Source organism: Globicephala melas, chromosome 3 (assembly GCF_963455315.2).
Source record: "Globicephala melas chromosome 3, mGloMel1.2, whole genome shotgun sequence".
NCBI classification, from domain to species: Eukaryota; Metazoa; Chordata; class Mammalia; order Artiodactyla; family Delphinidae; genus Globicephala; species Globicephala melas.
In genome coordinates this window covers 63,533,410-63,560,384 of record NC_083316.1, presented here as the reverse complement: position 1 = coordinate 63,560,384, position 26,975 = coordinate 63,533,410, and the positions used below count along the sequence as shown (strand labels likewise).

General features: G+C 42.2%; 1 protein-coding gene across 6 annotated transcripts; it reads left to right on the top strand.

Annotated features, from left to right (window-relative positions):
• The first annotated feature begins 4,499 nt into the window (after window positions 1–4,499).
• Window positions 4,500–26,189, top strand: ANKRD34B (ankyrin repeat domain 34B). 6 transcript variants are annotated; one of them, XM_060295948.1, is made up of 5 exons: window positions 4,500–4,788; window positions 5,758–5,878; window positions 7,797–7,877; window positions 10,458–10,536; window positions 18,472–26,189. In XM_060295948.1, the coding sequence occupies exon 5, from the start codon at window positions 18,494–18,496 to the stop codon at window positions 20,036–20,038; it is 1,545 nt and encodes a 514-aa protein (XP_060151931.1). In that variant the 5' UTR covers window positions 4,500–4,788; window positions 5,758–5,878; window positions 7,797–7,877; window positions 10,458–10,536; window positions 18,472–18,493; the 3' UTR covers window positions 20,039–26,189. The 6 variants fall into 6 exon arrangements, with proteins under 6 accessions (XP_060151931.1, XP_060151928.1, XP_060151930.1 ...); XM_060295945.1 differs by having other exon boundaries at window positions 7,794–7,877; XM_060295947.1 differs by having other exon boundaries at window positions 7,794–7,877; window positions 10,448–10,536.
• The last annotated feature ends 786 nt before the right edge of the window (window positions 26,190–26,975 follow it).

The window sequence follows — 26,975 nt, the reverse complement described above, 5'->3', positions numbered from 1 at the left end:
CACATAGTTTTCTCACTTATGATTATAAACTTAACACATCTTGAAGGCGGATCTAAGAGGTTAATCATGTTATCGAGAGGTTTACATCGGATCAATTATTCCAGCATTACTTCATCTCTTCATTGATTTACATGAGTCAGTAGTTGGTCCAGTAAATGAAAACATATTCATCAGTATGCTGACTACTTTATTGAACTGGCTTTTCATATTTAGATGTCATGTCATCTGCATGACAAAATGAGTATTTGGAATGAATAATGAATCATCGGAAGAAAAAACACATCTTCCTTCTGAACACAGGTTGTCACTGAGTTTTAAAGTAAAAATAATACTATTTGGTATTTCGTTCTGGTCTAAAGTTCTTCACAGAGCTGATGTTAGTTTCCTTACGTCGTTGCACTGTCCTGGTTTTATAGATCAGTTGGGATTTCTGAGGTATCTGGAGTTTAGGTGACAGATGTCAGAAGAGACACTAGAGCTAAGTTTCTCAGCCTCTTTCTAGAACAAATCCTCTAAGCCTGAGAAACAGTTCTTCCACCCTGAGAACAGAAGGCAGGAAGGTTCCCACCGGATTGCTGCCGTTAAGTGGGACCCCTCCCAAGGCCAACATAATAGAAGAGAGTTTTGTCAACAAGCTTAAGGACTGAGACAGTCTTCCAGAATATGCAGTAAGCTCAGAGAACTTGTCTGAGGAACTGCAGGGGTATCAGTGAGTAAGAGGCCTTTGGTTTTTCTTATGTTTTTAAGATATTCAGGGGACAACCAAAGAAAACCTCCCTAAAGAGAAGCGGCTAGCAACCCAGAGTCCTTTATCCTGGCACACAAAGTGCCTCCCTGCACTGGTCCACCCTTTGTTCTGGTACAAAGAATATATTCATCATGAAATAGATATGGATGAATGTAACAGAGATCCTCCAATGACAATGGCTTAAATCGATGAGAAGTTCGTTTCTCTCCATGTAAAATCCCCTCTACTCTTCACTGATATACCTACTTGTCCTTCAGGTCTCACTGGAAATGTTACCTCATTTGAGAAGCCTTCCCTGATGCTACATAGACAAGTTAAAGTATTTTTTTAAATAAATTTATTTATTTATTCATTTATTTATGTTTGGCCGTGTTGGGTCTTCATTGCTGCGCACGGGCTTTCTTTAGTTGCGGTGAGCCGGGGCTGCTCTTTGTTGCGGTGCGTGGGCTTCAGTAGTTGTGGCTCGCGGGCTCTAGAGCACAGGCTCATTAGTTGTGGCGCACGGGCTTCGTTGCTCCGTGGTATGTGGGATCCTCTTGGACCAGGGCTCGAACCCGTGTCCCCTGCATTGGCAAGTGGATTCTTAACCACTGTGCCACCAGGGAAGCCCCTCCTCTCTGTCTTGAGATCAGAATTAAATAGATAGTAAATGAATTCTAGTATAACCACAATTTTTAAGAGAGCTGGAGGGGTTCCATCAGTAAACCAAAGTGTTCAACTTATTTCTGGAAGGCAGAAAGTAGATGGAGGGATTTCAGATCAAGATGCTTATCAAACACATGCATCAACTTTTACTTGTTCCTAAAAGCCCACCAAAACACATATTGTTAATGGTATAAAACCATGAGGACAGCATGTTTCATATTCCAGATCATCCCACTTTATCACCCACAAAGTAGGATGTGTTTAATTGGGTTTGCACACCTTGGGTCAGTCCTGCCTCTCAGCTCCCGTCACCTTGCGTCTCAGTGAATCTCACACAGTAGGGAGTGGAGCAGCGCCAAGGACAACAGGAAGAGCTACAAGTCTCATTCTGTTCTTGGTTCCATTCCTGAGGCTCCTCGAGTAAATCAGATGGCCTCTTGGAGCCCTGCTGGTCTCATAGGTAAAGCAGAGATAATAACATCTGTCCTGTTTCTTTCAAGGTGTGTTTGCTGGACTAAAATGAGACCAGAAGTAGGTAGACACAATATGTCCTCATCCTCAAGCCCTGACCGTTAAAGTCATCTTCCTTCAACGTTCAAGTTATGATGCAGGCAGGGCACGCCTGCCTAGATTAACAGGCTCTTCCATCCCACCTCATCCTCACCTCACCTCACCTATGTGGGAAGTCAGTCCCCACAGTTCCACCATCAGCCCCGAAACAGGTCAGTCCCCAGGGCCTGGAGGATGGATAGGGACATGACATGGGCTGGGGGTACTGTCCACTGAGAGGACCTTGCCCACAGTGCAAAATCTGATCTGTTCTCCATTGTTTTCTTGTTGTTCCCAATTCCCACAAAGGAGAGTCTGCCTTCCCGAATGTTTCACTCAGCGAGGTGCCCAGGCCCAAACTGACCTGCTCTCTCATTCCCTATATGAAAGCCTCTTGCCTCAGATGCGTTGGTGGTGCCAGGATTGTGATGTTCCAGCATCAGCCTCCCTCTCCTGCCTATGAGCCCTGTCACAGCACCCAAGTCAACAGCACTAATCCTCCAGGTGAACTGTATCCCAGGGCTTCATTGTCCTTTTTGTCCCCAGTCCAGCCTCTCTCCATCCATCCAACATGTTCCAATACCCCGATGACAGGTGTAGTAGGCTGAATAATGCCCTCCCCAAAGAGGTTCACATTCTAATCCCTGGAATCTATGGATATGTTACAAAAGGAACTTTGCAAGATGTGATTAAACTAAGGATCTTGACAGAGGAGATTATTCTGGATTATCTGAGTGGGCCCAGTATAATCACAAAGGTCCTTATGAGAGTGAAGCAAGAGGATAGAAGGCAGAAGAGAGACACAAAGACATGTGACAACAGAAGCAGAGTTGAGAGAGAGAGACCCTGAGATATGAAGGGAATAAGGGGCTACCAGCCAAGGAATGGAGGCAGCCTCTAGAAACTGCAAAAGGCAATGAAATGGATTATCCTTCAGAACCTCCAGAAGGAACTCAGCCCTACCAACACTTTTAGTCATGTAAAACCCAGTTTAGATATGACCTCCAGAACTGTAAGAGAATAAACTTGTGTTGTTTTAAGCTAAGCTTGTGGTAATTTGTTACAAGCAGCAATAAGAAACTAATTAAATAGGAGTGAAAATTAGATCATTTACTTTGAAAAACTGTTTGGCGATATCTGCAGAAGCTGAACATGTGCCTGCTTCATGACTCACAATTCCACTCCTAGGTACGTACCCAACAGAAATGTGTGTACATGTTCACCAAAGACATCTGCTATAATGTTCCTAGCAGCATTATTTGTAACGTCCCAAACCTGAGAATGCATATCAGTAATATCAGTAATAATAAATAAAATCAGTAATAAAATGAGTAAATCCAGGTACATTCACACAGTGGAATACTATACAGCGAAAATAATGAACAAGCGAAATCCATAGACAGCACGCACCTCTTCAACATAATGTTGAGTGAAAGAAGCCAGAAACAGAGTATATTCTGTATGATTCAATTGCTATAAAGTGCAAATACAAGCCAAAGTAATCTAGGCTAGTTGAAGCCACTACTCTGCCCCCTGGAAGGAAGAAATATGAGACAGTCTTCTGGAGAGCTGGTAATATTCTGTCTCTTGATCTTAACGATGCTTCAGTTTGAGCAAAATCGTTGAAATTGTGAAATGTGCACCTATTAAACATCTACTACACATTATTAAAAACTTTCTTAATGGGGGAAAGGAGACGGGTGCCTTCATGCAAATTTGCCCAATCCCCTCCTGTGAATCTCCGACCTTCCCAAACAAACAGATGTGGGCAATGGTCAACCCAGACCTAATATTCCAGCTCTGTAGAGACCAACTCTGGGTTAAAATGACCTGTGAACTTGCTTAACATATACTTACTAAAGGGCCAAATTTAGCAGATTATTTTCCTAAGTAAAGGAAGCCTGCTTAGAGATAAGTGTACTTTCCCCCTTTGAGAAGTCAAAACTACAAATTATTTTAAATTGACATCATCTGAACAACAACAACAAAAGGTCATAGTCTTTTCTCCACCAGATGATCCCTTATAAATGAGTTAAAATCATTGCTGCTTCTTAATTTCATCTCTCTTTAATTCCACAGTAGAGTTTAATACATAAAATATACGTTGTGGAATTTTAATATGTATTAATGTTTTAATAATAGTATAATAAAGTTATAAACTCATCAAAACAAAAGAAGAACGGCTGCTCCCACGAATGCCTCAACCTGAAGTGAGGCTCTGGCTTTACCAAAAGAGGGTACAGGGACGGGGAGGGGGAAGAGAGACCGTAGGGGACAGACACACGGACCAGCCGGGTGGATATGAACTGCGGGGGAGGGATGCAAATGTAGACGGGCTGGGGGACCAAGGGCCGTTATAGAGGGGTGGCCGACGCCCTGCTGTAGGAAAGACGCTGCCGCCCTTGCTCTGGGCCAAGTCGCTCAGGCCAAAGCGCGGTGGCCTGTGGCGTGTGGGAATGGGGGGAGGGCGGATACTCGTGGGGACAGAAGGCGGGGCTTCAGAGGCCACACTTTGGCCCCCGGGGCCGCCGCCCACACCTGCAGCACAGCCGCGAACCGGCGCGTCACTCCCAACGGAAACGCCGTGCAGCCCGGGCGTCTGGCGAGGTGCGCGCCTCCTGGCCCCCGCTAGGACGCTTCGCCGCTCGGGCTCAGACGCCCGCATCTCTCCGCCGAGTGGGGGTTGGGGATACGGCGGCACCTACCGGGATCTGCGACTCGAGCCGCCGAGGAGCCGCCGAAGACCACATCCCCGCCCGGACGGCGCCCCGGGGCCACAGGCACGGAGGGTCCAAGCGAAACCGGGGAGGCGGGAGGCGCACCGCCGACTCGACAGCGCGTCCCAGGTCAGTGTGAGGCCCTGGCTGTGCGAGCCCTACTTAGGGAAACTTTGGTTTGCGTGTTGGCTGCTGAGAGCAGGGCGCAGCCCGGGCCCAGCGGCCTCCGTGCGCCCCGCCCGGTAAGCTCAGGCCCTGGGAGCCGGCACCTCCCGCGCACCCTGACTCTGCAGAGACCTGGCGCCCACTGAAGGCCTTCGGGGTGCAGGGCCCTGTCCAGAGACTCTGCCCCACCATTCCGGGCGCGCTCCACGGAACCCATTCTCGCGCCTCCCGCAATCCCCGCCGGTTCTTGGCTCGGGCTTTGCGGTGGCGCGGTCTTGGACCCCGCCGGCATGCGGGTTTCGCTTTCTCCTCGGCCTTGCAGCGCTGGGGACGTGATGAGGGTAGCCGGCGGCCGCGGGATGTCTGAGAGGATCCGGGGCAGGGGCCTCGCGGGCGCGGGTCCGCGCCGCAGCGCGCGCGCTCGGCCGCAAGAGCGCGCGGGTCGGAGGGGCGGACTTGGACGTGTCTCCGCAGGTGTCTCCGGCCGCCTGGCGGCGGCAGGTGCAACCTGAGCGCGGGGGGCGGGCCAGAGGGGGCTACGGAGCCGTTTGCAGCCACTGTCTCCACAAATGCGAGCCACACAGGTGCGGGCAGCCGGGTCCCCGGAGCTGTTGGGGGCGCAGAGCTTTGGCACCAGGACCTCAGTACTCTTGTCGGAGAACTGGGTTCCAGAGGCGCGCCTGCCCCAGCATGGGGGCAATGGCTGCTCCCATCGGGCGTGCTATTTCCCAAAGGAGGGCCGTGTCCTCCGGGCGGGAGGTGTGGGGACCGCTCCGCAGCCGTTCTGGGCAGAACCCCTTCTCGTGGATGGCGATCGCCTCAGCCCTCCAGCTGTGCCTTGGCTCCGAGACGAGGCGACGAAACGCGCACCCCGCCCCCATCGGTGTCCCGATGTTGTCGCCCCAGTCACCTTCCTTTGCCCTTCTCCGACAGCGCCTCGGGCTCGCTCCCTCCCCGCTCTCAGGAAAAGCTGAGCCAGCGAGGACTGTGAAGACGCTGCCAGAATCCTCAGCAGGCTAGAAATCCCATCACCTTGGTTCCCTGAGACTTGGAGGTATAGGTTGGCGTGTCTTTATGTGTGTGCGCTGGGAAGGGGGTGTGTGTCTCAGAGACATGTGGGAGTGCAGCTCCCCCAGGGCCCAGCCCCAGGGCCCTGGGGGACAGCTGAAGTAACTAGAAGTAACCAGCCCTTTTGTGTACGTGTGGGAAAGACAGCAAACCTCACCAGCTACTCCTCCCTCTTGGGCAGTTTCTAAATATTTCTTTCAAGCTGGTGCCAGAGAACACTTTTCCTGGCAAGTCACTATGTTTCCCGGGACAGTCTCAGCTGCATCTTTTGTTCTGGCTCTGACCCTTTCCTTGCATGGGGAGAAGACATCTATTTTGCTTGTGGTGGGCAGGCTTGCCTCGTTCCAGGTGCAGCTGGCCTCCGCATCCTGGCCTGGGCTGCCCACTACAACTCTGGACTTTTCTCAGACCTGTCTGGGAAGGGTAGGACAGCAGACCTCCAGTACCTGACCTGTTCTAACTCAAGACTGTACTCTTCTCTGAGCCTGTGGGCTCCCTTTGCCCCTCTCTAGGCGTGGCAGGCATCTCTGCCCTTCACTCGCGTGCGGGAGAGTTGAGCATCAGGTGGCCTGAAGGTGATGACGGAGACAGCTTGGTGGGAGCCTGAGGCAGGGATTGATAGCTAATAGGTGGTGGGACTGGGATGAAGAATGAAGAGTTTGTCACAGATTCTTTCCGAGCGTGCACGGGAAGCACCCCCTATTGGGAGTGGAGCCTGGAATCTTATTAACAAACTCACCATGTGATCTTATGCCCACAGAAGGTGGAGAACCTGTTGGTATAGGCACATTAGCCCCCATTCTCAGACCCCATCAGCCCAGAGCATTCACGTTTAGTGATAATATGTTTAGAACCTGACATTGTTGAATTCCTAGCTGGCAAATATATTAGGATCTTCTAAAATCCTCACAGTCATCTTCAGTAAAGTAGGTATTATCCCCACTTTAAGAATGAGGAAACAGAAGCTCAAAGGAACAGCTTCTCAAGAGCTGGTAACTTGGGAGGAGACAGAGCCCCAGGCTTTGATACACAGTCTGCTGCCTCCTCTGGTCCCCTTGTGGGCAGCACAAAGACAGGGCATCCTGGGGCAAAGGTGAGGGGCTGAACTTTGAACTTGAAACCGATTTGTTGATTTCCACCCCCTTGCTGCCCTGCCCCACCATGGCCAGATAAGTAACTTTTTGGGAGGGAGCATACATCCTATCTGGAGGTGGAGTAAGAGGCTCAGAGGAAAATAAAATTTCTTTCTGAATGACAGGAAAACTGGGGGTGGCTTGGGGAGAAAAAAGTCACGGGAAACACCAAGCCTATCATCTCCAAGATAGCTTTGAAAGCACCTCGGCCCACGTGGCACTGCCATGTTAGAGACCACACAAATTAGGTACTCAAAACAGAACCCTACTTTGTAAGAAGCAAGGAGACATAAGAGAAGGGACACAGGAACATCTAGTTAAGTCCTGGCAAGCAGGTGAGTAAGAGAAAGGGTACCTTCCCTCCTCAGCCACCTCATCTGCACAGAATGGGGCAGACCAGGTGAGTGCTGCAGCCTTTCCAGCCCCAGCAGTCCTTGCAGGGTAGACTGCTTCCTGCGCGCACACACACACACACACACACACACACACACACACACACACACACACACACACACACACACACACACACACACACACACACACACACACACACACACACACACACACACACACACACTGGATTGCCGTGCACAGAATCCACTCCAGACACTTTGCAGAGTCATAATCAGTGAAATATGATTAACTGCACAAACACTGTGGGGATGTCTTTCTTAACAAGGAATTAAAAAACTAGACTCCAAATGGGAGAGATGTGTGGAACAAATTATAGGTATTTATGTAGCTCTGAATAGCTTTGATTTCCTTTAGTAGGAACTGACAGCTGGCTGACAGAAAACTCATCCAGGGAGAGAAAAGACATGTGAAGTATGAAATTTTGAATAATGTTTTCAGGTAACTTTCTATTTCCATGTGGAGTGGGTGTCTGGAGGGGTGAATGTAGTTATGGCTTGAATTGCTTCATTTATCGACAGATATTTTTAATAGGGCTCATAATTCTAAGATCCAGTGCTTTTTACTCCTTTTTCCTGCCTTCCAGTCCCGTGGTAGCTGGGAATTTCACCAGTCAGCCTGTAGACTCACTTTCTCTTGTTTTCAGCACACGGCTTCCAAGGTTGGAGCCTACCTGATCAATCTGTTCAGAGAATGAATCTTTGTTTTCTTGCCTAAGAGAGTGGTTGTCTACTTGGGGTGAGGTAAAGTTCTGGGGGTCCGGTTGTTCTATCCAACCATCCTGTCATGTTCAGCCCCGTGCCTCATTGCCACTTTCAGTGTCATTTGGAACCTCCATGTCCTAAGCTTCCGGAGTCCTGTGGGTAAGCTGGCTTCCTTCTCGTGGGGGCCACCTCCCGGGGGCTTTATGTTGTAGCCTCTGCTATGCTAAGGCAGTTTACCACGCCACCACCCGCCTCTGTCTCCACAGCTTGTTTGAAATTGATCATCTGATATCTCTCTTCCAGTTTTCTATGTTCTTCAGAATAGATATCTTTTAAAAAAAATAACTAAACTGTAATTTTAGTGGGGCCTTGGGAGATGGAGAGAGGCACTAAAAGAGTAGAGCAATATGCCATGATGAATTACAAGCAAAGTTAAAGACATTCTAATTTTAAAATCAAAAGCAATTTATCCAGCTGTTTAATAATTAACATCTTATAATAATGAAGAAATTATTGTATTTGGAAATTATAAGGAAAATGCACTTAAAGGATATATTTTTCCATAGTTCACTTATTAGGTTCCATTTATATTTACAAACCATTATTTACAGATTCTAAAAAAACAACATTTTAAATATTTTATGTTATTTAAATAGTCTGTGGATTAGAGACATGATAAAAATAAAAGATGGCTAAATTCTGAGATAAAAATTTTAAAAAGAAGGGCTTCCCTGGTGGCGCAGTGGCTGAGAGTCCACCTGCCGATGCTGGGGACACGGGTTCGTGCCCCGGTCTGGGAAGATCCCACATGCCGCGGAGCGGCTGGGCCTGTGAGCCATGGCTGCTGGGCCTGCGCGTCCAGAGCCTGTGCTCCGCAGCGGGAGAGGCCACAACAGTGAGAGGCCCGCGTACCGCAAAAATAAAAAAAAATTTAAAAAGAAGAACACCGTGAGTATGAAGGCACAACAGGAAAGTCTTTTTCTAGATGTTGTCTGATTTCATTACCAGCCCCCAGGGGACGAACGTTTCATGATTGTCTTCCACAGATGGGGAACTCAAGACTCGGAGAGGCTGAGAGATTTGACCAGGCATACAGCTAGTAATTAGGAGAGTCAGGATGGAAATCTGGGTCTACCTGACTTTCAAACTTTCTCCAGTTGAACTGCTCTCTGTTTGGAAGGTGTAACGGAAGTGGGGAATCATTTATAAGCTAGATTATAAAAGTCTGATTGAATGTTAATACAGTATTAGCACTAGGTGCCCAGTAAGGATGTTTCACAGGAGGACACAGAAGGCGGGCACATTTCTGAACTAGGACCATTGTAGGCTAGAGAGGTGGTTTTCATCCCAGGTGGGGCTTACCTCTATGAAGAGTAAATAAATCAACTTCAATATGGGCATTTTTGACGTGCGAATGGATGAGGTGAGATAAGAGAATGGACTGAAAGAGGGTGAAGGCATGAAGACAAGGGGATTATTCCAATAAAGTACTGATTACAAAATGAGACACCAGGAAACCTAACATGTATACACATGGAAGATAAAGTACCTGATAACTTTTTTTTCTGAAAAATTTAATGCTTAAACAATTCAAAATTGCTCTATTAAATGTGAACAGTTTAAAAAGTGAGCCATCCAGTGGGCCTTAGAAGTCTTTATAATGAGCAAAGCGTAAGCCTTTGTTGTTTGTGCTTGACAGCCCTGCAGTACTAAGGGGCGAGGTCTGCCAAAGGCCTCATGGTAGATATATTCGCTAGTTGCCACTGGCTAGTGGTGTCACTGCCCAGCTTCCCTGAGGCCCTGGAGACCATAGCACCCTCCCTTTCCACAGGACCAGGGCGGGGCCACTGCCCCCCTCAGGCATCGCAGCCAGCCCCCCTTTTTCTCCCAGAACCTCCCAATGCCGAGCGTGGGAGGGAAAGTTATGGCAGGAAGTGGCTGGGTTTAGCACTGTGGAGAAAGATCTTTACGTGAGGATAAATGAAAAGGTTTGAATGTCTTTCCAAAAGATTCTTTTAAGACTTTTTTTAAAACAACATTGGCCCGCATACTAGAAGCTATATGAAAGTTTAATATTGAAATCTGGTATCTGGCAACTGGTTCTCATTTGAGTATCTGTTTATCAAATGCTACTTTTGGTCAAAGCTGCTTTTACATGATTGATACTGTTATCTCTTCTTGAATGGCAGTTCTATATTTTATATTATGTTCCAGTTCATTTCTATAAGTCTCTTTGCTTTATTAAACCTATTTGTATATGAAAAATGCTAAAAGAAGGTTTCTTTTCTGATCACTGTCTCATGTGAGCTCTTTGCAGATGTTTCGCATTCAGAATAAACCTCAGTTGGGACCCAATCTGTCAACCAACCCTAAATTCCTAGGTTGCTGAGTTGCAGGTATGTCTGGCTCTGGAATAGCTTTTTTAGAATGTTGCACGGGGGACAAAAATCATATATTTCATGTGTTAACTTTTATTATATTTATGGATGTATATATCTAGTGGTTGTTCTTTGCTTAACATCATGAATGAAACTAAAGTGGAAACGAATAAGAATATTCTTTTGAATATTGCTTATCAGGAGCTGACTAGCTGAAATTCCTTGAAAGTCTAGGCGTAAATACTATTGATAACACCACAAAAAGTGATTTATGTTGTGAAAACTAAGACTTACTATGGCTCTTTATAAATTTTAATTATGAAACATTCTTACATAAATGCTATGTTCTTTTTTGTGTACATGTCCCATTTTACAAAAGAGAATAGTAATATCATACAGGCGAGTACATGAAATATATACTGTTTGAAGAATAATAATAAAACGGACACCTATATACACACCTGAAACAGAATAGAACATTACCTGAACCTTAAAAGCCTCTGTGTGTCCCTCCCAAATTGCATTGTTCTCCTTAACCCTCACCAAGAGGTAACTTAGTCTTGACTATTGTGTAAATCGTTCCTTTGCTTTTTTGTTTTCTGAGTTTCCCACTTGCATGTGATCCTTAAGTAAATTAATTGTTTATTTTTGGAAAACTGGGTAGAAAGCACAAAATTAGATGAATAAAGGAAGATCAATATTAACAATATATGGCAAAAGTTCTCAGGAGAACATAAGTTGAACAGTCTCTGGATCTGAGTACAGCTCAGCATTCCTGAGCATTTACAAGAGCCACTCTGGGCAAGGTCATGAGTGAGTCCTGGGAAACATGGGGCTTACCACGATAGGGCTTCTGGCGGGCTGCAGTGTAGAGCAGATAGTGGATATGCAAAAGCAATGGGTTTTGAGTCTCTCTCCTCCTAAGCTCACCATGACTTATCCCCAGATCTCAGAGCAGGTCAAAGTAGAACATTTGAGTAGGGCTGAAACGAGTGCCAGTGGCTGCCCCAGAAAGCAGGGTATGGAGGGGAGAGCAGAGATGTGGTCAGGACAAAGCAAGTCATTTAAAGAACTGAGATCAGGCTTACCTGGGCATTTGGTCCTCAGTTAACAAGATGGTAAAATGGCAGTATGATCTCAGAGAGGATGTCTGTGCACATCCATTATCCTGGCATCTCCTCTCACCATCTTCTTGGGGATTTTCCGTGCCTTTCCTCTATGATGATCTCCAGATCTCGTTTCTTCTTTCTTGTTCCACCATTTCATCTTGATAGAATATATTCTTCAGTAGATTCTTGAGAGTGTATCCCAATTCTTGACTGATGGTTTGGCTAGCTAGAGAATTCTAAGCTGGGAATCATTTTTCCTTCAGATTTTAAAAAATATTCCTCCGTTGCCTAAATCTCTGTTCTCAGTGTTCTGGAAATACAACCATGTGCCATGGTCAGGGTCTGTCTTCATCCATTGTGCTATGGTCTCTTTGGGCCCTTTCAATTTGGGAACTGATGTCCCTCATGTCTAAAAAATTTTCTTGATCTTATTCATCATTTCCTCTCCTGCTCACCCCTTTCTCTACCCCCACTATTGTCTCTTGTAAGAACTTCTATTAGTTGGATCTTGGATTTCCTGATCTAGTCCCCTAATTTTCTTGTTTTTTTCTCTCTATCCTTTTTGCTTGACTGTGTTAGAGATTTTTATCAATGTTATTATTCAACCCTTCTATTGAGTTTTGCAATTTGTATCATGTTTTTATCTTTTGAGAGATTTTTATGATCTCTGAATATTCTTTTTAATAGACTCTTATCCCTGTTTCATGGTTACAACATCTTCTTATCCCTTTGAGGATAATGAGTTTTTGAAGGTTTCATTTTTTGGACTAATATCTGTCTTCTCCAAGTTGATTTTTCTATTCTGCTCTCTGTCTTTAATGTAAGAGGCTTTTTTGTTTTCATGCTCATGATTAAAGGGCTTGGATTAAAAACCTAATGTGAAGCTTTTTCACGAGTGACCTTTTTTTTAAATTTTTAAATTTTGTTTATTTTTGGCTGTGTTGGGTCTTCATTTCTGTGCGAGGGCTTTCTCTAGTTGCGGCAAGTGGGGGCCACTCTTCATCGCGGTGCACGGGCCTCTTACTGTCGCGGCCTCTCTTGTTGCGGAGCACAGGCTCCAGACGCGCAGGCTCAGTAGTTGTGGCTCACGGGCCTAGTTGTTCCGCAGCATGTGGGATCTTCCAGACCAGGGCTTGAACCCGTGTCCCCTGCATTGGCAGGCAGACTCTCAACCACTGCACCACCAGGGAAGCCCCATGAGTGACCTTTAAGCCACACTGTGGGATGATCTGGGTGGCATGTTGGGGAATCTCTGTGATCAGTACTCTTAAGTATTTTCTCCTTGGTAGGTCATATTCTTGAGAGACGAGTATAGCAGTTTTCTTCTAAAGGATAAAATATGGCTGCCATCATTCTTGGAGCTGAGTTGGGGTAGAAGGCTGTGAGTCCCTTCACTCAGTGGTCAGTAAACATGCCATCACTTATTCTCCTATTTTCCTGTCCTCAAACATGCCTAGTGTCTCTCAGTCCAGAGACTCTCTGTTTCGCCATTTCTGGAGAATAAACCACTGGACATCTTTTGAGGTGGGAGAGGGGCAGTCTTGTATCTCCTAGTGGCTTGGAGTGGAGGAGCACTTCTCAAACTTCAATGTGCATGCAAATCACCTGGGGATCTAGTTGAACTGTAGGCTCTGACTCAGTACATCTGGGATGGAGCCTGAGATTTTGCATATTTAACAAGTTTCAGGTAATGCTGCTTCTGCTGGTCCAAGGTAGGACCACGGCACTTCCGGAGCAAGACGTAGAGATCCAACTGCCTCTCTAACAGCTTTTCTCCTAGCCCTCCTTATTTAGCTGTACTCTCCACCCCCTAGTTATAGAGCCTCCTACTGCCCCCTCTTTCGAGGATTCTGTAGTGTACACGGGCTTAGTGCTCAACTCTGCCGCCAATGACTCGAGGCACAGCCTTTTCAGGTTGGCTCAGTCAGTTAACACTGGCCCATCTGCTTTCCGGCTTCCAAAATGTTGTTTGTCATCTTCTCTCCTTTTCCTGCTATCTTTGTGAGTTTATGTTTAAAAAAAAAAAAATCTTTACTTTTAGGGGGTTTTAGGAAGGGACAAAATTAGATGTACGTGTTCTGCCACATCACCGTCAGTATAATCATCTGCTAAAATATTTTCCTGAAGTTTGGTTGTAGTATGGTGTAGAGCCTGGTTTATGATAAATAACTGTGCTATTTTAAGCCTCTAGGTCTTTGCACAAGGAGTGTTCGCTACTTTTCCTTTCCTCCTTTTTCTGCCTGCCAAACTCTTTCGCAGTCTTCAAGGTTTAGCTCAAATGGCTGGCCTCTGTGAAGCCCTTCCGTCCTCAAACCATTAAAGTCTGTGTGTAAAGTCATAACCAGCTGCTTATACAGTAACTCTTCCAAACAACTATGTAACCTCTTCAGGGCTAAGGCCTATACCTTTGTAGCTCAGTGCCCAGCACATATTAGGAGCTTATAGCTGTTTAACAATTGAATTACTTTCTATGTGCATGTCTGTCTTTCCCTTTTTTCTTCACTTTCTTTCTGCTCTCTTTATCTCTTCTTTCCTTTAAGAAGTCATTTGTTATTTATTATCTATTCCAGCGGTTCCCAACCTTTTTGGCACCAGGGACCAGTTTCATGGAAGACAATTTTTCCACGGACCCTGGTAGTTGGGGAACGGTTTCAGCATGATTCAAGCGCATTACATTTATTGTGCACTTTATTTCTATTATTATTACATTGTAATATATAATGAAATAATTATACAACTCACCATAATGCAGAATCACTGGGAGCCCTGAGCTTGTTTTCCTGCAACTACATGGTCCCATCCGGGGGGATGGGAGACAGTGACACCCGAGGTGTGTTGCTTATGTCCAGTCTACTCGGTCATCTCGTTTTGGTTGCTGTCACTGCAGAAAACCCTGCTTCACAAAGATAGGATGTTGGAAATGGAAGCAGGCTTTTCAGTGCTTTTGTGGCAATCTCAGGATATTCCTCCTTGACTTTAATCCAGAACGTATGGAGATTTGAAGTTGTTTCAAACATACTTTTAAGGCCACCGTCATTTGCGATCTCAAGCGGTTGATTCTCTTCTAGCTCGGACAAAGTCGATTCACCTGGCTTATTGACAAATGGGTCGTGGATCCATTCCTTCCCAGTTTGGGGGTCTTTTGTGGTTGGGAAGTAATGCTCAAACTCTTTTGAAAGCTGAGATAAGTGATCATGCACCAGCTGGGAGAAAGAAGGTCCTGGCTCAGTCTCTTTCAAAATCTCTGCTAATGTTTGAAACATGTCAAAAATCCTAATGTTCGCGTGTCACCCCCATAATTCCAGTTTGGCTTTGAATGTAGCTACTTTATCTGCCGACTTGAACACAGTTGTCGTTCTCCCCTGAAGTGACAGAATGAGTTCGTTGAGCGGGTTGAATACGTCACACAAGTAAGCAAGTTTTTTTTTTTTTAATAAATTTATTTATTTTATTTATTTTTTGGCCGTGTTGGGTCTTTGTTGCTGTGCGCGGGCTTTCTCTAGTCGCAGCGAGTGGGGGCTACTCTTCATTGCGGTGTGCGGGCTTCTCATCATGGTGGCTTCTCTTTGTTTTGGAGCACGGGCTCTAGGCACGCTGGCTTCAGTAGTTGTGGCACGCGGGCTCAATAGTCGTGGCTCATGGGCTCTAGAGCGCAGGTTCAGTAGTTGTGGCACACAGGCTTAGTTGCTCTGCAGCATGTGGGATCTTCCTGGACCAGGGCTCGAACCTGTGTCCCCTGCACTGGAAGGCAGATTCCCAACCACTGTGCCACTAGGGAAGCCCAAGTAACCAAGTTTTGCGACCCGTTCTGTGTCATTGAAATGTGCTGCCAGTGGTAACTGTTTTTCTAAAAGAAATCTCTGGAGCGGCTCTCAGAACTCAAAAACTCTGTCCAGTGATCTACCTTTAGATCTACCTTTAGATCTCACTTCTGTGTATAAGAAAAGACTTGTGTACTCTGCGTCCATCTCCTCATAGAGCTGTGCGAACAGACATGAGTTAAGGGCATGTACTTTAATGTGGTTGATAATTTTAATCACATCCTGTGAAATGTTGTTAAGTTCAGGTGACATTTTTCGGCTAGCCAGCATTTCTCTAGGGATGACACAGTGCATAGACTCACATTCAGAAGCAACCTCTTTGACCTGAGTAGTGAAACCAGAAAGCCGTCCAGTCATGGCAGCCGCTCTGTCTGTACATATGCCAACACAAAATGACCAACTCAGTTTTCCTGATATGCAATCATTCAAAGAGTTGAATAGTTCTGCAGCTGTGGTGTTGGTTGGCAAAAAAAAGTGCACATAACATATCATGCACATCCTCCTGAAAATATATCACACAAAAACAAGCATTGTTGCCTTGTTGTCAACATCAGTAGACTTGTCAACCTGGATTGCATACTACAGTGACTCATTAAGCCTAACAATTGTGCCTCAGTATCCTCTGCTATTTCATCAATTCATCTAGTTATGGTGCTGGCTGAAAGAGGAACACATGCCACCTTTTGAACTGCAGCCTCTCCTAAAAGTTCATGACAAATGTCCTTAGCAGCAGGCAGGATCAACTCTTCACCAATAGTAAAGGGCTTCTTAGCTTTAGCAATGCTGTTAACCACTAAGAATGATGCTTTCAGTGCAGACAAATTTGAAGAAGTGGTGGCCTTCAATAATTGCTTCTGTTTTTCGTGGTCACGTTTTTTTCTTTTGAAAAAGTCCAAAGGCTTGTCTTTTAATGCAGGGTCCTTGGTCTCCATGTGGCGAAGCAGTTTTGAAGGTTTCATGGCTTCCTTGGATAGCCAATCACCACATATTATACAGAGAGGGCTTGAAGAATGTGAATCACCTGTTGCAGTGAACCTGTAATTTAAGTAGGACTCTTGGTATTTTCTTTTAAATGCAGCTTTCTTTTTGCTGGCAGTCTTAAGAGTCTTCTGCTGTCTCATCATTGTGTCTTTTCCCCTCTTCAAAGAAGCTCTCCAGCAACGTTTGTTTTTTACTCAATTTGGCTAGGATTAGCTTGCGGGCTTACCAAAACTGAGTGAGACAAGTGTGCGGTGCAAGAAAGAGGTGCAGACGGAAGTGGTAAATAAAATAATGGGTGGGCCACACATGGACTAAAATAAGTATCAGATTCTGACTTAAAGCCTGCCACCAGATGCAGCTGTACAATTGAAGTACATCAACTCACTTGCCACTATAAAGCCTGCCACCAGATGCAGCCTAATTGTCACTTGCCACTCACTGATGGGGTTTTGATATGAGTCTGCAAGCAACTGATTTATTATGGTCTCTGTGCAGTCAAACCTCTCTGTTAATGATAATCTGTATTTGCAGCCGCTCCCCAGTGCCAGCATCACTGCCTCAGTTCCACCTCAGATCATCAGGCATTAGATTCTCACAAGGAGCATGCAACCTAGATCCCTCGCATGCACAGTTCAGAGTAGGGTTCACACTCCTATGAGAATCTAAAGCCGCCGCTCATCTGACGGGAGGCGGAGCTCAGGCGGTAATGTGAGCGATGGGGAGCTGCAGTAAACAGATGAAGCTTCGTTTGCTTGCCTGCCGCGCACCTCCTGCTGTGCAACCTGCTTCCTAACAGGCCACAGCACAGACTGGTACTGGTCCGTGGCCCGGGGATTGGGGATCCCTTATCTATTCTACTATACAATAGAAATCCATGTCCCATATTCTTATTTAAAAGTAAATGAGTAGAGTAAATAATACTTCTTGATTTCTCAAAGCTACACAATTCAATGAAATAGATCTAAATGTTATACAAACTTTTATTTGATTTTTCTCCCCAGCTCTAAGGACTGTTACAAGACTAACATTTCCTTGGCTCTCGATAAAGACATAATTCTTATCACCTAATGAAATTATCTGTTGAATAAGTTTAAATCTAAATTTTTATTTATGTATTTATTTATTTATTGGCCATGCCGCATGACTTGTGGGATATTAGTTCCCCGACCAGGGATTGAACCCAGGCCCTCAGCAGTGAGAGCACAGAACCCTAACCATTGGACTGCCAGGGAAATCCTGAATCTAAATTATTTAAATAAATTAAACATAAATAATTTTCAGTTTTAATGATAATAAAATGTTTTTAAAGTCTGTATGTCTTCACTTGTTTCTAGCCTAGAAAACTTTTTTGGAACAACTGTCAAAATTTAACTCAATAGTATGTTGCTAACCCCATAACCTAGTCAGTAGACAATTTAAGTAATGGAATCAAGAAAACTGCATAATCTCATGCTCACCATTCCTATCTCAGTGTGAATTCCAGACATTATATCAGTTATTTTAACATCTTGTAGTCCAAATATTTTTCATCCTTTAAAAGAAACATCGAAATGCCCCTCAAATTGAAAATTTAGATCTTAATTGCATTATTTAACTGAAAAGCATGTTTAAGTAATTAATACTAAGAAGTTTTTTGTATTAAGCTATCGTAAACATGCTCTATTTTAGTTGATTCAGTTGCAGTTACACAGAATTTTGGCTTTTTTGCTTAAATTTGCATTTTAATATTATTTAAAAAATATGTTTCACAGGTGGAAACTAAGTGGATTATTGTTTAATTGATGTGGGATTTAGAGAAGTACTAGGCTAGTGTTATGTCATAAATATTCAATGAAGATTTTGGGAAAGTAAATTTTAGTTCAAGCTTCCCTAAAGGTTGTTACTCTTCTAAATTTTTCAAATTTTTCTCTGTATTAATAACACAATCTTATTTATGTCTTCTTTATACATATTTCAGACATTAATTGTGAATAACAACATGAATATAAATTGGGACATTGATTCAGGCTAATCTTTTGTTCTTCATCTTCTTTGCTAACCAGGTATTGATTCTGACTTTTGAAGATGGATGAAGGTATAGAAATTTCTAGTGATGGAAATTCCCTGATCAAAGCGGTCCATCAGAGCCGGCTTCGCCTTACAAGACTCTTGCTGGAAGGCGGCGCCTACATTAATGAGAGCAATGACAGAGGGGAAACACCTTTAATGATTGCTTGTAAGACCAAACATGTTGATCACCAGAGCGTCAGTAAAGCCAAAATGGTTAAATACCTATTAGAAAACAATGCTGATCCCAACATACAGGACAAATTCGGGAAAACTGCTTTGATGCATGCTTGCTTAGAAAAAGCTGGTCCTGAAGTTGTTTCTTTGCTCCTAGAGAGTGGGGCTGACCTCAGCTTGCAAGACCACTCTAGTTACTCGGCCCTTGTTTATGCTGTGAATTCAGAAGACAGAGAGACCCTGAAAGTCCTACTTAGTGCTTGCAAGGAAAAAGGGAAAGAGGTCATTATCATAATGACAGCAAAATCGCCCTGTGGCAGGCACACGACCAAACAGTACTTAAATATGCCTCCTGTGGATATGGATGAGTGTTATTCCCCAGCCACCTGTGCCACTCCTTCAGCAATAGACTTAAAAACAGCCTCATTGCCACTATCACACTCTTCTGAAACTGAAATGACACTTTTTGCCTTTAAAGATCTGGAACCCACAGGAAGCAGGGATGATATGGGGGACCCAAGCTCCCCCTTGAGGAAGCCTTGCGTGGCCCCTAACGGGCCGAAGCTACCTCAGGCTCCACACTGGATCAAGAGTGCCCCCTCATTAAAGCACCAGAACAGAGTGGCCTCCTTACAAGAGGAGCTCCAGGATATTACTCCAGAGGAAGAATTATCCTACAAAACCACTGGGCTGGCACTTTCCAAGCGATTCGTCACTAGGCACCAAAGTATTGATATAAAAGACACTGCACATTTGTTAAGAGCCTTTGACCAGGCCAGCTCAAGAAAGATGTCATCTGAGGAAATAAATTATCAATCATTGTTTTCTGAAGGAAATCAGCAATGCGTTGGCATCCCAGTTGACCGGGACCCAGACTCTAACCAGACAATATTTACTTCCACCTTAAGAAGTATAGTTCAAAAAAGAAACTCAGGAGCAAATCACTATAGCTCTGATTCCCAGCTCTCAGCTGGTCTCATCCCTGCAACTTTAGATGATGGCAAAACACTTATAGGAAAGAAAAAGATCCTCTCACCATCTTCTTCTTTGTTGTCAGGATCCAAAGAATTGTTGGAGAATATCCCACCAGGTCCCCTGAGCAGGAGAAATCATGCCCTTTTAGAAAGGCGTGGCTCGGGAGCTTTCCCTTTAGATCACAGCATTACACAAACCAGACCAGGATTTCTGCCACCCTTAAATGTGAATCCTCACCCTCCCATCTCAGATATCAATGTCAGCAACAAGATTTCCAGCCTTCTTTCTTGTGGTCAAAAAATGCTTATGCCAACAGTTCCTATTTTCCCCAAAGAATTCAAAAGTAAAAAAATGTTGTTAAGGAGACAATCATTGCAAACAGAACAAATTAAGCAATTAGTAAATTTTTAAGAGACGGCTAGAAAATACATTTTGTTCACATGTCTATACCAGAGAAATATGGAACTAGAGAAGAAAATTCAAACGTTCATCCTTTTAAATCTTTTAAGTGGTTAGCCCATAATAGTTAGGGGTATCAAAATGTACTGTGTATCATCATATTAGGCACTGTGGATATACAAATAATAGATAGCTTTTGCTAAGGGAATTCTCTCAAACAAAATTAAAACTATTTTTTTCAAAACCTTCAATATTTAACAACCTTCATGTGGTCCAAGTTTTTAATTTAAACAAAAATAAGCAAAGAAAGAAGGTCACATATGTTGGTGATAACTTAAAAAATTTCAGATTTGCCAAATATTTTATTAGGAAACATTGTGTTCAAATCAATTTTTAAAAAGCATTTCATGATTGTAATTTTCCATGATGCCAACAGCATAAAAGAAAACATAAACAGCTATAAAGTGTTCTATGATCAATAAGCCTAAGCTACAAAGAAAGAATGAACTAATTCTTGAAAAATGTTGACTGCAGGTAGGTGACAATCTAATTAACATTTTAAAAGGTCAACCATTATAGTAGATGAGGCAGCTATATGTGTTGTCAGCTTAATAAGTGTCAAAAATGGCAGATCCGAGTTTTATAAGCTAGTAATAATGTGTCAAGTGTTTCTGTGCTGTTTTTTGCTTTTCTTTGTTTTTTAATGTTATTTATGGAATTCTTCCTTCTCCATATCCTTTAATTCCTGTTATTGTTTTTTGAAGCTTATTCATAGGTTCCCAATAACAAGATAATACAAAATTTAAAAAGCATTTCTCATTTTCTTATTATCAAAGTGTTCTTGTCTTTTTAAAGACAACCAAAAAAAAAAGTTTGGGATTTATCATAAATAGAAACTAAATGCTTGCTTTGGTTGTAAAAATGAAAAACTGATTATTAGATTATCTTAGGTTAGCTAAAATTAAGAAAGCCAGTAGAAATTTAATTACAAAATGTATTAAATATTCGGTCAATATTAAACAATCTCTTTTTTTCTGATATATAATTATTAGACATTTATATATTAGAATAATTAGGATAATTTCCTTGTGTGACAGTCCAATCATCTAGTATTTAGGACCTGTGAATAACTTCTAACAAAGTAAATGAATACCATGCTAGAACCGTAAAATATTATAAAATGACTATATTATCTATATGATTTCAAAGCATAGTGTTTATAGAGAGACCTTATTTCAATCTAGCAGTTTTACAACAAAGAATAAATCAAACCATACAAAACCTGAGTGTATTAATTTGAGATCCTAGCAACTGGCATGATGCTTTTCTTCACAATTTGATATAAGCAAGTTGTTATGTACATAGTAATTATTTAATTTCTTGTGGCTTTTATTTGAAAAAGTAACTGTAAGTTTTCCATTTAATGTTTTGAAAAACATTAATATTAATTGCACTAGAAGTATTTTTTGATTCAGAACTTAGAATTGTACCTGATGTTTATAGGTAACCTTAACCCTTTTCGCAAGTTTTAATATTGAGAAAAGTTCTTGGCTTTACATTTTAAGGGTACAGTTTGGAAGAATATGTAGCTAGATTAGTTCATAAACAAAATGGTATCATTAAAGATTTAAATGCCATTTGGGGTATCAGTGATTTTTACTTACCTCAAATACTAATGATAAATATTTCAACATAATCTGAAGAGAAATTGTGCCACGTATATTACTTTGAGTAAATAGAAAACTAAGAAAGAATAACATTTGTTGCTATTCTCATCCCAACATGAAAAGAATATTTAATAGGATTAAAACATTGTTGGCCATATTTGGAAGAATTTTTAGTCTTGTGTCAATCCTAGGAACATTTTAGGGGCTGTGGTTGTTTGAGCTTAGTTGTAAAGTCATCCTGTGGGACTCAATTGAGATTAGACAGCTGACTTTAAGTACTGAAAGGACTGATGACTGACTTAGTCTGAATCCTCCAGATTAAGAAAAACTAGAACCAGAAATTTGAAGTTACAGAAATATTTCAACTCTTTTACCTACTAGAGCTGTCCATCTATGGAAAAGTCTATCCTAGGAAGATAAGAACTACTTTTGGAAATAGGCTGAGGATAGATGTTGATCAGAGGTTTAACCAAAGAGATTCTTTTTATTAAAGAATCTTTAAAGTCTTTTCAATTTTGAAGGTTGTTTGAGACAGGCTTTACTTATTAACAATTCTAGATTCATTGGGACAAGTTGAAAACTCATGATTGAAATTACATTTTTAAAAACATCTTTATTGGAGTGTCATTGCTTTACAATGTTGTGTTAGTTTCTGCTGTATAACAAAGTGAATCAGCTATACATACACATATATCCCCATATCCCCCCCCCTTGCACCTCCCTCCCACTATTCCGATCCCACCCCTCTAGGCGGTCACAAAGCATGGAGCTGATCTCCCTGTAATATGCAGCTGCTTCCCACTAGCTATCTGTTTTACATTTGGTAGTGTATATATGTCAATGCTACTCTCTCACTTTGTCCCAGCTTACCCTTCTCCCTCCCTGTGTCCTCAAGTCCATTTTCTACGTCTGCATCTTTATTCGTATCCTGTCCCTAGGTTCATCAGAGCCAATTGTTTACTTTAGATTCCATATATATGTTAGCATACGGTATTTGTTTTTCTCTTTCTGACTTAACTTCACTCCATATGACAGACTCTAGGTCCATCCACCTCACTACAAATAGTTCAATTTCATTTCTTTTTATGGCTGAGTAATATTCCATTGTATATATGTGCCACATGTTCTTTATCCATTCATCAGTGGACACTTAGGTTGCTTCCATGTCCTGGCTATTGTAAATAGTGCTGCAGTGAACATTGTGGTACATGTCTCTTTTTGAATTATGGTTTTCTCAGGGTATATGCCCAGCAGTGGGATTGCTAGGTCATACGGTAGTTCTATTTTTCGATTTTTAAGGAACTTGCATACTGTTCTCCATAGTGGCTATATCAATTTACATTCCCACCAACAGTGCAAGAGGTTTCCCTTTTCTCCACACCCTCTCCAACATTTATTGTTTGCAGATTTTTTGATAATGGCCATTCTGACCTGTGTGAGATGATATCTCATTGTAGTTTTGATTTGCATTTCTCTAATGATTAGTGATGTTGAGCATCCTTTCATGTGTTTGTTGACGATCTGTATATCTTCTTTGGAGAAACGTCTATTCAGGTCTTCTGCCCATTTTTGGATTGGGTTGTTTTTTTGATATTGAGCTGCATGAGATGCTTGTATATTTTGGATATTAAACCTTTGTCTGTTGCTTCATTTGCAAATATTTTCTCCCATTCTGAGGGTTGTTTTTTTGTCTTGTTTATGGTTTCCTTTGCTGTGCAAAAGCTTTTAAGTTTCATTAGGTCCCATTTGTTTATTTTTGATTTTATTTCCATCTTTCTAGGAGGTCAACAAGGATCTTGCTGTGATTTATGTCATAGAGTGTTCTGCCTATGTTTTCCTCTAAGAGTTTTATAGTGTCTGGCCTTACATTTAGGTCTTTAATCCAGTTTGAGTTTATTTTTGTGTGTGGTGTTAGGGAGTGTTCTAATTTCATTCTTTTACATGTCACTGTCCAGTTTTCCCAGCACCACTTATTGAAAAGGCTGTATTTTCTCCATTGTATATTCTTGCCTCCTTTATCAAAGATAAGGTGACCATATGCGCGTCGGTTTATCTCTGGGCTTTCTATCCTGTTCCATTGATCTATATTTCTGTTTTTGTGCCAGTACCATACTGTATTGATTACTGTAGCTTTGTAGTATAGTCTGAAGTCCAGGAGCCTGATTCCTCCAGCTCCATTTTTCATTCTCAATATTGCTTTGGCTATTTGGGGTCTTTTGTGTTGCCATACAAATTGTGAAATTTTTTGTTCTAGTTCTGTGAAAAATGTCCTTGGTAGTTCGATAGGGATTGCACCAAATCTGTAGATTGTCTTGGGTAGTAGAGTCATTTTCACAACGTTGATTTTTCCAATCCAAGAACATGGTATATCTCTCCATCTGTTTGTATCATCATTAATTTCTTTAATCAGTGTCTTACAGGTCTTTTGTCTCCTTAGGTGGGTTTATTCCTAGGTATTTTATTCTTTTTGTTGCAGTGGTAAATGGGAGTGTTTCCTTAATTTCGCGTTCAGATTTTTCATCATTAGTGTATAGGAATGCAAGAGATTTCTGTACATTAATTTTGTATCCTGCTACTTTACCAGATTCATTGATTAGCTCTAGTAGTTTTCTGGTAGCATGGTTAGGATTCTGTATGTATAGTATCATGTCATCTGCAAACAGTGACAGTTTTACTTCTTCTTTTCTGATTTGGATTCCTTTTATTTCCTTTTCTTCTCTGATTGCTGTGGCTAAAAATTCCAAAACTATGTTGAATAATAGTGGTGAGAGTGGGCAGCCTTGTCTTGTTCCTGAGCTTATAGGAAATGGTTTCAGTTTTTCACCATTGAGAACAATGTTGGCTGTGGGTTTGTCATGTATGGCCTTTATTATTTTGAGGTAAGTTCCCTCGATGCCTACTTTCTGGAGGGTTTTTATCATAAACGGGTGTTGAATTTTGTCAAAAGCTTTTTCTGCACATATTGAGATTATCATATGGTTTTTATCCTTCAATTTGTTAATATGGTGTATCACATTGGAAATTACATTTTTGAATTTCAATCATCCACATGACTTCTTAGCTTTATTTTCACAATTATGAAGTGTTAGTTTTAGTGGCACAAATTTAAATTTTGATTGTTAGGCAACACATTTCAAAACGGATCTTCTCCATTTCCAAAAAAAAAAAAAAAAATTGCTATATTATCCCTGCAGCTGTGGGTCCTATAAATATGAAGAATCTGACATCCAAGGGAAGAACAGTTCCACCAAGGGATTCTATCACTGTCTTCTGAAATGGAAACTGTGATAACCATCTAGTCATCCCAGGCTCCTTCATAAGAGAAAAAGGGGTCATTACGTTCGTTGAAATAATTCTCAGTACCACAAATAGGAGCTAGAAGGAATATGGGTGGAACTTGAGCAATTCACTGGGGACTCCCTTGTATTATCATAGCCAGTGGTAAATATAGGTTATCACAATCCCACACAGGCAGAAGCATCAATGCCTCAGAATTCTCAAGAATGAAGAGATGGGGGTACACCACCAGGTACATTCTTGACATTTCTGCCCAAAGCTGTTGGAAGGGGCAGCCTAAGGTGTCATATGACCCCACTGGTTCCCTTCCTCTCCAACAGTAAAGTGGACCAAGGATGGACAAGTGACTGAAAGGAACAAACTGGGATGAACCAATGGGGCTTTCTCTCAGTAATCTAAATTTGTTCTGTGGAGCACTGAAGTCCATGACCTCCCACTGCTGAGGACCCTGTCTTAGTTCTTGCCTAGGACAGTGGTCTTAGTTCTTAGCCTTCCTGCAGTCTAGATGTTCAGCTTTTCCCTAAATTTTCTGGATATGTCTCCTTATGGTAACTTCCTCCCTAGCCTCAGTTATTGGAGTTAATTTGAGTAGGATTCTATTATTGCATCTGAAATGTCTCTGACCAAGACAGTACCTAAAGCAGTATCAGTTGGATCAAAATGGAAAATATGGTCCAGAAATAAGATAATCATTATAAGAACAAGGACTGCATGGCTCACACAATGAAAGTTCCAACACATAGGGCAGCTTTGGCACCTAAGGATTCAGCTTTGAGGAGTATCAGGAGACAGTATCTTCATCAGTGACCATAGCATGTCACATAGGCTCTTTAGAACAACGCCTGGCATATAGTATGCACTCCAAATTTTTGTTGCTTCTTATCATCATAAATATGATAAAGAATTTTGAAAAACTAGAAAACTTTGATAAATTGGTGAGACAATGGTTATAATTATTCTCTTTCCCCTACAAAGTTACAAATAGGTCATTTATTTAATACATCCCTTTTAACTCAAAAACAACTTAAATATACTTTTGTACTGTTTGAATTTTTAAAAACCACCTGCATATATATTTTTTCAATTTAAAGACTAATAGAGAATTCCCTGGCAGCCCAGTGGTTAGGATGCTGAGCTTTCACTGCTGAGGGCCTGGGTTCGACCCCTGGTCAGGGAACTAAGATCCCACAAGCCGTGCAGTGCATCCAAGACGAAAAAATGTAAAAAAAAAAAAAAAAGACTAATAAAACTTTTTCAACAACTGAATACATAGAGATGCAGAATATATTTAAATGTACTACACACATTTTATAGCTTAAACAATACTAGAATGATTAAAGCAGAAATGGCATTAACCTTTTATCCATATATGCTGAACACCTAAAACATTTTGAGACATTCACACTTTTTGGTCTTAGAACTCCTTACAGTCTTTGGGACTTCCCTGGTGGTACAGTGGTTAAGACTCTGCGCTCCCAGTACAGGGGGCTCAAGTTCGATCTCTGGTAAGGGAACTAAAGATCCTGCATGCTGCAACTAAAGATCCCACACGCTGCAATGAAGATCCCTGCAACAAAGATCCCGCGTGTGGCAACTAAGACCCGGCACAGCCAAAAAAAAAAAAAAAAAAAGTCCTAACAGTCTTAAAAATCAGGACCTCAAGGGTTTTTGTTGTTGTTTTTTGCTTTTTTTAAAAATCTAGGTTATGGGTATCAATGTTTACTACATTAAAATTTAAAACTGAGAAATTTTTTAAATATTGTCTTAAAGTGACAAACCCATTACATGTTAGCATAAGTATTTTATGAAAAATAACTACATTTTCCAAAATATATTTAATGAGAAGAGTGGCAGTGTTTTGTTTTTGCAAATCTCTTTAATGTTTTGCTTAATAGAAAACAGCTGGATTCTCTTCTGTGTTTCTGCTTCAATCTGTTGTAATGTTCAGTTGAAGCATATGAAGAAAATATGGCTTCACACAGATA